This window comes from Carassius auratus, unplaced genomic scaffold, assembly GCF_003368295.1.
Source record: "Carassius auratus strain Wakin unplaced genomic scaffold, ASM336829v1 scaf_tig00021147, whole genome shotgun sequence".
Lineage (NCBI taxonomy): Eukaryota > Metazoa > Chordata > Actinopteri > Cypriniformes > Cyprinidae > Carassius > Carassius auratus.
The window spans coordinates 208115-222472 of record NW_020525085.1 but is presented as its reverse complement, the minus strand read 5'-3'; the positions used below and the strand labels follow the sequence as shown (position 1 = coordinate 222472).

The following is a 14358-nucleotide window of genomic DNA, read 5'->3' as shown; positions in this document are numbered from 1 at the left end:
ATCTATGTTTTAGACAATTTTGTAGCACAAATAACAAACATTTTTACTGAACAATTTGTGCATCTACATTTATAAGTGCACACGTATGTGTGTGAATATATACAATTATGTGCATGTTATTTTAGTATTATTTTTAATTTGATTTTATTTTTATATTTTTCATTTGAATTTCATTTTAGTCATTTTGCTGCGTGCTTGAGTCAAAAAAAATACTATATATATATAGATATATCTATATATATAGATATATCTATATATATATATATACTATATATATAGATATATATATATATATATTAGGGGTGTAACGATACGCGTATTCGTATTGAACCGTTCGGTACGACGCTTTCGGTTCGGTACGCGGTACGCATTATGTATACCGAACGGTTCGTTGGACTAATTCATTAGCCTATATTAAAAAAAAAAAAAAGAGAAATATAATGATTATGCGTTCAACAAGGTAGCCCAATAACCCAAACGACGTAACAGGCAACGCCCCTGACACTCCCGAAGAAGAAAAAAACACCAACTTATATGTTTATGTTAGGGTACTACTCAGTCAGGCGCTCGCTCACTCAGTACACGCTGAAGGCTCGTTGCAAAATAGCCAATGCGTTTAACAGACCAGAAAAAAGAAGATCCTCCAGTAACCAACAGGTCTGGTGTTTGGGTGCACTTTGGATTCCCTTTAAGCTATAATGGTGATGGCAAGAGAGTGGTGGATAAAAAAACAACGGTATGTCGCATCTGCAACATGACAGGGTACACCAGCGGGAATACAAAAAAAAAAAAAAAAAAACACCAGCGGGAATACTTGAAACATGTCAACTCATTTACGCTGACATCACCTTATTGTGTCAGTATCTGGGAAAAGACGAAAAAAATGAGAAACAAGCACGCAACAAACTATCCCTGCAGCATTTAGACACCAGTATTATAGCTTACAGGGAATCCAAAGTGCACCCACACCAGACCTGTTGGTTATTTTAGGATCTTATATTTCTGGTCTGTTAAATGCATTAGACATTTTGCAACGAGCCTTCAGCGCGTGCTGAGTGAGCGAGCGCCTTAGGGGCCGTTCACATATCGCGCCTAAAAACGCGTGGAAAACGCTAAGCGCGTCTTTCTCCTCCTTTCCAAAGCGCTTGGGCAGAAGCGCTCATGAGGCGTCTGTCTTTGCTAAGCAACAATGACGTGCTCTCTCCATGAGACGCGGAAATTTCAGCGAATGATAAATGGATTTGCAAGCTCTAAAAATCGCTTGCAGTAGCTCTGCTACTAAATTTATTTCAAAATTGCAATCCATATACAACTGTGAACAGCTGTTCCTTCATCTTGGCTGAGTTTTCAACGTTGTTACGGGAAAGGATGAAGCTGATTGGTTAGTTCTTGTCACATGACCCGCGGTGCGCTTGCAGCATTCTGAAAAGTTGAGATGTTTTTACATTTTGCTGTATCTAAAACGTACCGAACCGAACCGAACCGTGACATCAGTGTATCGTATCGAACCGAACCGTGAATTTTGTGAACCGTTACACCCCTAATATATATATATATATATATATATATATATATATATATATATATATATATCTATATATATATATATATATATATATATATATATATATATATATAGATATATATATATATATATATATATATATATATATATAGATATATATATATATATATATATATCTTTATTTTGTTAAAGATATTTTTGTATCTGCATTTTGTTTTAGCACTTTTACTTACAAAACAAAAAATGTTTTATCAAATATTTCGATTTTATTTCAGGTTTATTTTAATTGCCAAATTTGTTTTTATATAGTTTTAGTTAACGATAACAAGACTGATATTCTAAATGATTGTTTCTGGTAACTGACAACATGCCATACACGTGTTATTACGTTGAAAATACCCTGTTTTGTGGCTGTATATTTTTTGTATTTCTATTTAGTTTTAGTTTTATTTCAGTTTGAGCAATTTTAGGACTTCATCTTAAATTTATTCATGTTGCAATAAAACAGCATTTCATTATTTAATTTTCAACCAAGCAACAGCGTTTTATGTTAGTTTTTTCATTAATTGTTAGTAAATGTTTTATTTCAATTGCAAATATTTTTAGCTCTTCACATCAGCATTGAAGCTGTAGGGGTTGGGGGCCAATTTTTTAGTCAGGGAGTTAGTTCAGTCCCTGTAATTTCTTTCTTTTTTAAATAGATTTTTCTTTTTAGGGTAAGTTTTTGGGAAAGAGGTAGATTCAGTTTTTGTTTATTATTTTGGCCTTAGCCCAACTCTGAAGCCCAGTCACTTTCTATTTGTGTGCTGTTTATTGCCATTGAAATTGACTGGTAATTAAAAATTAAATTAAATTAAATTAAAAATAATTAAATTAAATTAAATTAAAAAAAATAATAATAATAATAATTAAAAAAAACAAAATAATAATAATAATAAAAAAAACAAAAAAACAAGCAGTCCGCTGTTAAAGACCTTTATTTATGCTATTTTCCTAGCACCTAGATCTGGGATGTAACAAATTTAACAATAACAACACTAATATATAATCCTGGACAATTCTATATGATTATATGTGGTAATCGTCCACATCTCTTGCATGTGTTGAAAAAGTTGAAAATCCCCTGGAATATGCCTTTTAAAACAGGTTTGCCTTTCAGTATAATACACAATGTTTCCACACATAATAAGCAGTTTGCATGTGCAAAATGTCCATTCTGTTTCCTGCAGAGAACGTGTGGGTCATTCCAGCCCCTCCGTCCCATCTGAGTCAAATCCTACCGCGTCTACACAGCCCCAGCTCCACATCTGCATCTCCGGCTCGTCTCTGGAGCTCAACGAGCCGCCCGCGGTCCCCGCCGCAGAGCTCGTGCCCTTCGATAGCGACGACAGCGATGATGAAGACTCTCCCAGCCCTTCATCCACACTGCAGAGCCAAGCCTCCCGTTCCACCATCTCATCCGGCTTCGGCAGTGAGTCACACTTACAGTCTCTAGAATCACACAGAGTACTCGTGTTTGTGATCTGGGTCATATTGATGGTGATTTGTTTCTGTCAGATGATGAAGTAGCCGTTTCAAAGGACATGGTCACTGAGACCACCAGCTCGGAGGAGGAACAGGAGTTTCCCGTCCCCAGCTCGTTCAGTGCGGACAGTCCCATGGACGGCCGAGCCATGCGGCGCTCCAGTCGAGGGTCCTTCACCCGTGCCAGTCTGGAGGACCTGCTGAGCATCGACCCCGAGGCGTACCAGAGCTCTGTCTGGCTCGGGACCGAGGACGGCTGGTGAGGCAGCGCATGACAGAATAAATCACTTCTGCATTGGGATGCACAGTAGGGCTGCACTTTAAGCATTATTTATATACTATTATGAATAAGCATTTATTTTTACAGTTTTTAGTTTAGTCTGGTGTAGTCATTTTGTTGTGTGCTTTTGGAAAAATATTTCTAATATTTCATTTGTATTACTTAACTTTACACCTTAACCTTTATTTTCCAAGGCAACATTTCTAATTTAAGTTTTCTTTTTAAGCTTATGTTTATATTATAAGAGAAGAAATAACTCCTAATGTTATAAATGGAGCTATTTGATTGGATCTGTTAAAGTTAGATATTAAAAAGTAGATATTATTGGTTTTTATTTTCACCAGCCAACTCACTATGATTATATCAGTATAAACCAATATATATATATATATATATATTTATTGTGTTTGAAACGAAGACTTTTTCTTCTTTAAAAGTAACGTGCTACAGTGACACCTGAAATTTAGAGAAATTATTAAGAAGGTAAATAATGCTCATTTTATGACGTTAACTTTTAGATGCAGGTTATATATATATATATATATATATATATATATATATACACACACAACAAGTAATGACAAGAAAAAGAAATATAACATATAACAACAAAAACAATATTAAAATGCTTTGTGTGTGTGTATAAGACATTTATATTTAAAAAAATTAAGAAAAAAATGCATTCATATCAGTGTAAAAATTAACCATTGTTTTCATGACACTTCTGATTATTTGAATGAAAAATGTATAATCCGTTATATAATGTGACAATGTTTGTTAATGTAATATTAGGTAGTTATTATGAGTGTTCAAACTGGTGTTTAGACAGCATTTAAAAGCCCATGGGCCTAATTAAAAAATGAACGATAGTAACTGTGCTCCTTCTGTTTGGGGTTAACCTGAGGTGACCCTGCTCCCGTGTACCGTGTTCCCACAGAGACACTCATTACCTCAAGCTCAGACCTGCTCGTGTCCTCAGTGCATCCGTCTCTTTCCATGCAAACATTTACTCTCTCTCTCTCTCTCTCTCAGCGCTTGCTCTTGCCTCGCTGCCAGCTGCCCGTCAAAACAAACTAAACACAGTCAGATGTCTTAGAGAGCGTTTGATTGATGCCTGAAAATATAATGCATTTTAATTCCTAATAATATAAACTGCTTCATGTTATTTCGGATGTTATTCAAGTGCATTGTAATGCTTACCAGTTTATGATTACACCTTTAAAATGCATTGAAATCAAGACATTACACAGGTGTTGATCATGTGTTCGCATTGTGAGTAAGATGAAGAGAAGTATGAATGTCTTTTGGGCCGATTCATTTCTATTCAAGTCAATGTTAACTAAGTTAGATTTGTTGTTGTTCGTTTGGAGATTGTGCTATTTCATGCCCAGTCATTCTGTCTCTAATATCAGTCATTTTTCATTATTTTATATGAAACTGATTCTCAAATCCCAACCCAAATTAACAACACATTTATAATTCATTATGGAAACAAAGATCAAGTAAAGTGTTACCAAATATGGTACTCTTCAAGAGAATATTTAATATTCCATCAAGAATTTATAAAATTGATCAAGAGTGAAATATTTCTTAAGCAGCAAATCGGCATATTTTCATGATTTCTGAAGATCATGCAACACTGAAGACTGGAGTTATGATGCTGAAAATACAGCTTTGATCGCAGGAATAAATTACATCTTACAATATATTTAAATATGCAACAGTTGTTTTAATATGCAATACAATTTCACAATTTTATTTTTATTTTAAATAATTGTAGATAACAACAAAAATGTCAAAAACATTAAAAACTGACCCCAGACTTTAACATTTGTGTAACTTAAGTTCATGATTACCAAGGAAAAAATATTGCATTTCATAACCATAACGATGTTGTAATAATGAATGTTCTATTTCAGTATTCATGTGTACCAGTCATCAGACAACATCAGAAACAGGAAGAACAGTATGAAGATGCAACACTCTGCTTCTATCCTGTGTATCCTGTAAGCAGCTTCCTCCTCAATGATCTGACGCAACGTCCGCATGGAGACTGAACATCTTTTTGTATTCCCAGGTATCTGGACAACAAAGTGTTTGTGTCCCTGGCCAACGGAGAGGTGATTGTCTATCAGAGGGAAGCAGGTGAGCTCAGATCCATCCCAAATGATTAATTTAAGTGATTTTCGCCAACTCTCTGTGCTTCTTCTGCACAACAGGAAGTTTCTGGGATCCTCAGAGCTCTCAAACTCTGTGTCTGGGCTCTCCAAGCGGACCTGTGACCAAAATGGTTCCCGTGGCAGGAAAACTGTGGTGTGGCTGTCAGAACCGAATCCTTATCATCAACACCAGCACTTTAGCACAAGAGGTCAGATGCAAACTACATGCAGGCATTTCGGTTTAAGCCTTACGCTGGATATACTTTACCTGATTTAGTGTTCTTGATCAAAAATGACCGCCTTTTTAAAAATTGCTTGTAAATTTGTTTCAAGTTAGCACAGGTTTGGATTCCTTCTTGGAACTGATTGATCATAAGATTCATTGATCTGTGTTCATGCACCTCAGATTTTGAGCAAAAAAACAATTACTTGTGAATAATTTTGACAATATTCACATTTAAAAACTGAGATGCATTAGCTCTGATCAGTGAGGCCTATGATCAACCAATTCCAAAGATGAATGCAAAACCTGTGCTAACTGAAAGAAAACAAGTTGACAAAAAAATTGAATCAAATATTGGGTTATAATTAGGGCTGTCAAAAATAGCGCGTTAACGACGTTAATTAGTTGTTTGTTGTTAATTACGTCAAATTTTTTAATGCATTTCACGCATGCGCAGTGTGACAAATTATTCAGGTCAGGAAAGTCTCGTCGATCTCTGAATTCTCAAGATAATAAAAAACAGCGGCGAGTGCCGCGACGAAAACACCGAAGAAGCTTAAGGTTTTACCCCATTTACTCTCAAATACATTCATGCCAAGCTCGATAAACAGAGATGACTTTGGTAGTTGATACGCTGGAGCTTTTTCCTGTTATAGCGTCCTGTGTTTCACACTGCACATGCGCAGAACGCATACATGCAATGCAGCGAAAATTACAGCTGTTTGAAAAAGCATTTGCATTTTTACTTGGTTTTACTGGCACTTGAAGCCTTCAGAACGTGAAAATATCGATCCTAAAGTATTGTGGCAGAGCAAATGAACACCTCCCAAAAACAAGAGTGCCCAGACAGAGTGCTGCTTATGTGATGGTGGCGCATGTTTGTGTTTCTGAGTTCATTCTTTCGAGTTTCTCTATGCATAATTTCATAGATATGTGGCTAAATTTAACCACTGGTTCACCTAAAACTCTTACACTATCTGTAGTTAAATGGCATGGTTTGATATAGTGCTCAGGTATATTTGATCTAAGTAAATGTTAAACTTTTGAAATTCAGAAAAAAAGAACCACATATTGATGAATCAGTACATGAATATAATGTATCTGTGTCCTGTTATTTATCTTTTGGTATGCATTTCAGAAAAAAAAATGGTTAGGATTCAGGTGTAATTGCAAATAGTGATTAATCATGATTAATCCACTGAAAATTCTGATTAATTTTCTTAAAAATTTTAATCATTTGACAGCCCTAGTTATAATATAACATTTGAGAAATGCATCATTTTTGACTGAAAACATCACATGTGCAGCAAGTTGGGAAATTATCGCCACTTTTACGAGAAGTTTTTATACCCTTTGTGAGAAAAGTCAGTAACTTTTAGTCCAATGCCAAAACATTTTTCAGAAAATAGAAAAAGGGTTAAAAGACTATTCAGTAATATTATAGTTTGACCTGCACTGACATCATCAGATAAGAATAACATTTGAACTGAATAATGACACTCTGCAACATCCATACAGATATAAAAACGAATTGAAGATTCATCAGCAGATTGAGTTTAAAATATGACAATGTATACACTTGACATCACATTCATGAACAGCGATAGACATTCATGCACTTGAATCATTTTTGCCATTGTGTGTTTGGATGTGTTCTTCAGCACTCGTTCCAGGTGGCTCAGGACAGCGGGCGCTGCGTGACCAGTATCGTGAGCTGTGGTAAAGGCGTGTGGATCGCTGTTCAGGGCAGCGCTCATGTGCGACTCTATCACGCCTCCACCTACGAGAGCCTGACGGAGGTCGACGTGGCACCAGCCGTGCACAAGATGCTTGCAGGTACTGTTAGTGTGCATTATAATAACAGCCCTGCATCCTGAAAACAAGACGAGTATTATCTAATCTGATGATGGCGAGTTCAAAACTATCTCTATTTTGTGTAAAAACTTTCCATCACTTTAAAGATTTTAGATGTATTATACAGTACCGTATTTTCCGGACTATAAGTCACACTTTTTTTCTTAGTTTGGCTGTTCCTGCGACTTATAGTCAGGTGCGACTTATTTATCAAAATTAATTTGACATGAACTGAGAGAAATGAACCAAGAGAAAACATTACCGTCTCCAGCCGCCAGAGGGCGCTCTATGCTGCTCAGTGCTCCTGTAGTCTACACTGAAGACACAGAGCCCCCTCTCGTGGATGTAGACGGTAATGTTTTCTCTTGGTTCTTGGTTCTAAATAAATGCGTCTTATATATGTTTTTTTCCTCATCATGACGTATTTTTGGACTGATGCGACTTATACTCAGGTGCGAGTTATAGTCCGAAAAATACGGTATATGTATCACTTTAATGCAGTTATCAAAATAACAGAAACATCCAAATATCAAAAGTTTCAATTTTAATAACTAAAAATATATAATTTCACTTACAATATGCATTTTTTTTTTATATTTAGAACCATATAAAAAAAAAGATAAAAACTGATTAAAATGACAAAAAAGTTTACTAAAATATAAAATTAAGTCTAATTAAAAATTTCATTAAAATGCTTTTTAATTGAGCTATAATAGTATATCAGTGATATTAAAATAACACTGCTTTTATAAAGAACTAATAAAACCCCTGTCTGATTTCTGTCTTTTAGGCTCTGATGCCATTATCCGGCAGCACAAAGCAGCGTGTTTGCGGATCACGGCTCTTCTGGCGTGTAAGGACCTGCTGTGGATCGGCACCAGTGCAGGGGTGGTCCTGACTCTGGCCATCCCACCCGTGTCCTCCAGCACTGGGCTGGGCTCGCTGCGTGCCCCCCTCCTCCCCATGGGCTCCGCCCACGGACACACCGGACATGTGCGCTTCCTCACGTGCATTGAGCTGCCAGAGGGCTTTGACGTCAACTTCCCACTGCCGTCTGAATCAGGTAAGTTTCTCACAGCCTATTGCTGTGAGGGTGATATTAACAGAGGATCTGGCAACATAATTCTACATTAGTGCAATCAAGAAGTTTAAACTTGTCTGGTTAGGCCTGAATAATACTTGTGATTGGATGCATCCAAGACAGATGTCTAGAAATAGAGGCGTTCAATAAAATGCATCCAAATGGCATCGGATGACGAATCTGTGATTTCTGTTATAGTGAACTCCACACAGAACAGCTCAGAGAGCAGCAGTGGAGGCCTGCAGAGACGAGACTCAGCCCGACGGCGTGCCTCCACCATCCTCCCCGTCAAATCCAACCTGCTGGTCATCAGCGGCGGCGACGGCTATGAAGACTTCAGACTGACCAATAGCAGCGAGACGGTGGGGCGGGACGATAGCACCAACCACTTACTGCTGTGGCGCGTGTGACGGAAGCCCCGCCCCCTCGACACAGAAGCCGCTGGACCAGCCCACGCACTTCCCATGAAACCCCGCCCCTTCCTGTTCTCTGATGCATTGTGCATGAGCGTGTAGGACGCCGACCAATGGGGTGTTTGTTTATCGTTACGTTGTGTTATGGGTCATTTTGTTTCTTGACGTAAAATACCGATCTAGCTTACCATGTGTTGTTTCCTGTGGCCGCTTTTGAATATTGTGTTGAAACTTTAAAGCAGCTTTAAAAGAAGTGGACAGAACTATTGTAAAAACCCTTGAAGAACATAAGATAGACATCAGAAAGAGAAAAAGCAGGAAAAGGTGAAGTAAAAAAAAAAGCAAGGAAGCAAGATTTGTTGGATAGCGAGAGGGTTTGAATGCATAGCATGAGGCAGGGAGGATTGTGGGTAATCTGAATGGACGTGCAAAGTGGAAAGACGTGTTTTCTTCATCCTTCACTTCGTTAGAGGACAGTCCGCACACTTTTATGGTCAACTACTGGTCTTGACAGACTGTGATTTCATTGGAGAATGAAGATGTTTTTGTTAAAGCAAGATGAGAGTTAATCTTACATAACCAATGTGCAATATAAGGCTAGAGTAACTACAGACTGCTATATGACACGCACACACACACACACACACACAATTTACTACTTCAGTAATCATCAAACTCACAGTTAGAGTTATTACACATTATCACTTTATTCTTCTGGTTATTGAATCATCTTTGTGTATATAAAAATACAAGATTTCACTATGTTATGTAAAAGAACAGCAATGACATTCCATATATAGGTATTGTGACAAAAATCCTTTTGTACAGTATTTATGTTTTTTCATTTTTAGTTGTCTTTTTTTATAGCACTTAATTTATAAATAAAGTAGTCTGGCGTTTTTCTTTACATTCCATATATAGGTTTTGTGAGAGCCAGCGCTCAACTCACGTTGGGTCAGTGAGGTCGCAGTCGTACGATTTTTGAAACATTCTTCAGGTGAATCTCACAAAGTAACATCCAGGTCATATTTCACCCCAAAATCAATATTTTGCATAAAGAAAATAAAAACCACTTAAGATTTTTTTTTTTATCGTCTTTGTTTTCATCACAACCCCCCCTCCAACCAAAAAAAAAAAAAAAGATTTCACATTCCTGTAATACAGTTTCATTCTTCACTTCACTTTTTTTTTTTATTAAATCTAGTCCAAATAATACTTTTCTTATTTACTGTATTTTTTTCACATTAAACGGTAACAATTTTGTGCATTACAGCAATTAGAATTTGGGTTAAATGTGATGAATTGTGTAAAAACAAATTATTAATTTTGTGGTGAAATATAACTTCAGGATTGCTGCGATCTATTTCAATGCTCGTCTTCATCACTATGATATTTCAGGAAAAGGGAATTGTGATGTTGCTGAAGACGGCTGAAGTGTGTCTGTGTGTAGATTAGGACATGTAGAATGAAGTCAGACGGGTTACAGCCCTTCGGCTTCTTGCGCGCACTTATGAAAGACAATTAAATCACTAAATCGCTCCATGAACAATTTCAGCTGCCTTAGTTTGCCTATTAAGAACCGCGTCAGTCACAAACACACCCAAATTCTCGCTCACCTGAAGGATGTGAAGTCAGACTTTTCCCAGACCGCATCACGTGTGTAGAAACGTCGAAGCATTGCAGAACGTAACTTCTTATTACAAACAGGATCCTCAGAGAATCATATTTTCATAAACTGAGTCTGCTTTTTTATTTGTATTTTTTTATCAAACATCTAAATCAGTCAGTGATGACAGTCCCGAGTCGAGTCGTACTGTTGTTAGTGACCCTCACAGCCTTTTCTAGTGAAAGACATCATCACTCTTTATTGTATATATTGCTTTTCTCTGTACATAATGCTCTCACAGTCCACGAGTGTTCATATGAATCTAATGGCGTATTTTTATAAGTATTTTTTTTTTCCTCATTTGGCATGTGAAGTCTCATTTAAATTAAAACTATTCCTTTATTTTATTTTTTCAACTATTCCAGTATAAAAGAAGAGAAGAGAAGCCGCTCTGCGTCTGTGGGTCCTGTAACAGTCGTCGTGCTTATTTCACACCGTTGTTTTATTTTGTCACTGTGGGTTTCTTTGTGATTAAACATTCACTGATGCCAGAATCCAGAGCCTCTGATGATTCCTTTACAAACACGCTCACACATGATCTCACCCGTCAGATGAGTTGCTGTCAGTGCCAGGAAGTTTATGAATTAGTTTTCAAATTCAAAAGGGAACAAAACAAAACTTGTAAATTGTAATGAAATGAGGTGAAGGAAATTTTGGGAGCCAGAAGTTGAGATGTTTCTGACCAGAATTGAACAACAACAAAAAGTGACATTAAATGATAATATAAATAGATAATGTAGATTTCCACTATTTCTCTAACTTCTGGGTATCACATATTTATGAAACATCACATTTTTAAAATCACGCAGTAATGATTGCTCACAAAATGTAGAACACAGCTAAATATTATGTGTGTGGCAATTAAAATAAGTTCATTTTACAGCGTGCTCTTTTGTCTTCTTTTAATTATATTGGTGTCAAAAGGTGATGATTTATGCTTAATAGTTTTACTGATTGCTCTAATTAATATTTGCCCTGTGTGTGATAAGTGGAAAGTCTGAATCATCACCTAGCTTAGGATTAAAATAACTTTCAAAAGCTTTGTCACAATTTTAAGGAGCTAAAGGACATTTTATGTGTTCAAAAGTGTGTGTGTGTGTGTGTGTGTGTGTATGTATGTATGTAATAAACATTACTATTTTTTATGTTTTTGAAAGAAGTTTCTTCTGCTCATCAAGCCTGCATTTATTTTGAAAAAAACAGTAATATTGTGAAATATTATTACAATTTAAAATAATTGTTTTTAAATGTATTATACTTTAAATTATCATTTATTTCTGTGATGCAAAGCTGAATTTTTAGGATCATTATCACATGATCCTTTAGAAATCATTCTAATATGATGATTCATTATCAAAGTTGGAAACATTTCTGCTGCTTAATATTTTTTCCAGAACATGTGATACTTTTTTAGGATACTTTGATGAATAAAAAGTAAAAAAAAAAAAGAAGTTATGTTTTTAAAATATAAATATTTTGCACTATATATATATTTATATACTACTGGTCAGTAATTTGGGGTCAGTTATTTTTTTTTCTTTATTTTTTTAAAATAAAATCAATACTTTTATTCAGCAAGGATGTGTTAAATTGATAAAAAGTAAAAGTAAAGAAAATATATTATTAGAAATTTTTTTTTTTTTTTTTTGAATAAATGCAGTTCTTTTTAACCTTTTATTGATCAAATATATTAGACAGCAGAACTGTTTCCAACACTCATAATAAATCAGAATATTAGAATGATTTCTAAATGATCATGTGATCGACTGATGTTACATGTGACACTGAAGGCTGGAGTAATGATGCTGAAAATTCAGCTTTGCATCACAGGAATAAATTATTTTTTTAAAGTATATTAAAATAGAAAACTATTATTTTAAGTTGTAATAATATTTCACAATATTACATTTTTTTCTGTATTTTTGATCAAATAAATGCAGGCTTGATGAGCAGAAGAAACTTCTTTCAAAAACAAAAAAATAGTAATGTTTCTAAACTTTTGGGGTGTACTGTGTGTGTGTATATATATATATATATATATATATATATATATATATATATATATATATATATATATATATATATATATATATATATATATATATATATATATATATATATATATATATATATATATATATTAGTCATTACAAATGTCTTAACTGCTACTTTTGATCAGTGCTTGTGTTTCTGGTGTGTCAGCAGCACATGGTTTTGAATGACTGTCCGGCATTCATACAAACTGAATGAAATACACAAGACCAATTCACGTCATCTCACAGTGAACTAGTTGTGCGAGAACACAAAGAAAACTTTATAATGCATTGCAGTGAATGTTCATCGCCTGACTCTGCAGTTCATGGTTTGTGTGAGAGATCTGGTTTTATTCTGACGCATGATTCAGTTCAGTTGGCGCACAAGAAACCCAAGAATGATATACATACATGCAGAAATACATGAGCTCGCTCTGAGTAACTAAGAACACTCATTTAATTAAAAACTTAAGGTTTATACAGAAGCATCAGTTAAGCCAAATATGCAAAAGCTTGAATAATTGTGTGCATAGTGAGGAGGGTGAACACTGAATCGATGGGTTGTGTTAATTTGTGAAAATTGTGAAGAAGAAAAAATTCTATGATGATTAAATCTAGTTCTATTTTTATTGTTATTGTGCTGAAAGGTCTTTGCCATCTTGTTTGCTCAATTGAACAGGCAACAAAAGTTCTCTTGAATCACCCACTGCTTTGATGCTTTTAATGATTTTCAAAAACCAAAACCAATTATGTTTGGTTATTATTCAACACAAGCTGAAAAATGTCAAAGATAATATACACTTTCATTGGCACATGAAAGTTATTACAAATGTCATGTTAATTTAATCAGCTGTGCAATTACATTTTAAAGGCAGGTGGGTTACATGTGCTTTAGACTCATTCCAGACTTTAGTATTTAGATCTTTAATTGAATGCACATTTCATTAGATGGCTGCTTTCATCTGTACGACAACCATTAAATAACTTCAGAGTGATATCACTATTAACCAAAATGTTCAATGATTAACTTTTTTTTTTTTTTTTTTTTTTGTAGTGTTCATTGTTGAAACACACCTGGAATGACAAGAAATTGGTGTGAGATTTGTTAAACCGCCCTACAGCATGTGCTCATACTGCGCTGGAGAGACAGAAACATTCAAATCCAAAAGAGCAGAGTGTACTGTATATAGTCTCTATTTAGAATAAATATGTGACCCTGGAGCACCAAACCAGCCTCAAGTCTCTGGGGTATATTTGTAGCAATAACCAAACATACATTGTATGGGACAAAATTATAGTTTTTTTTTTAATGCCAAAAATCATTTATATTATATTGAGTAAAGATCATGTTCCATGAAGATATTTTGCAAATTTCCTACCGTAAATATATCAAAACTTCATTTATTCTGATGGTGTATACAATATGAAAAATTGACACTTGAGACTGGTTTTGTGGTCCAGGGTCACATAAGGTGAGATTTTACTTTTATATTTGTCCCAACCACGTAGAGAGAGAAAGATTTCCACATTTCTGCGTTATTTTACTTTGGGAACATGCTAAATTAATGTAATTTCATTATCAACTACAGTCATGGCCAGA

At 35.2% G+C, this 14358-nt stretch overlaps 1 protein-coding gene across 1 annotated transcript in view; it reads left to right on the top strand.

The window, feature by feature from the left end:
• The window catches only part of LOC113076752 (rho guanine nucleotide exchange factor 17-like), a 73245-nt gene extending 62026 nt beyond the window's left edge, over nucleotides 1-11219 (top strand). The window contains 8 exon segments of the mRNA XM_026249449.1: nucleotides 2755-2996; nucleotides 3083-3308; nucleotides 5249-5335; nucleotides 5407-5474; nucleotides 5549-5697; nucleotides 7373-7547; nucleotides 8356-8628; nucleotides 8845-11219. Of these exon segments, the coding sequence (XP_026105234.1) occupies nucleotides 2755-2996; nucleotides 3083-3308; nucleotides 5249-5335; nucleotides 5407-5474; nucleotides 5549-5697; nucleotides 7373-7547; nucleotides 8356-8628; nucleotides 8845-9056 (1432 nt within the window). The 3' untranslated portion in view covers nucleotides 9057-11219.
• The last annotated feature ends 3139 nt before the right edge of the window (nucleotides 11220-14358 follow it).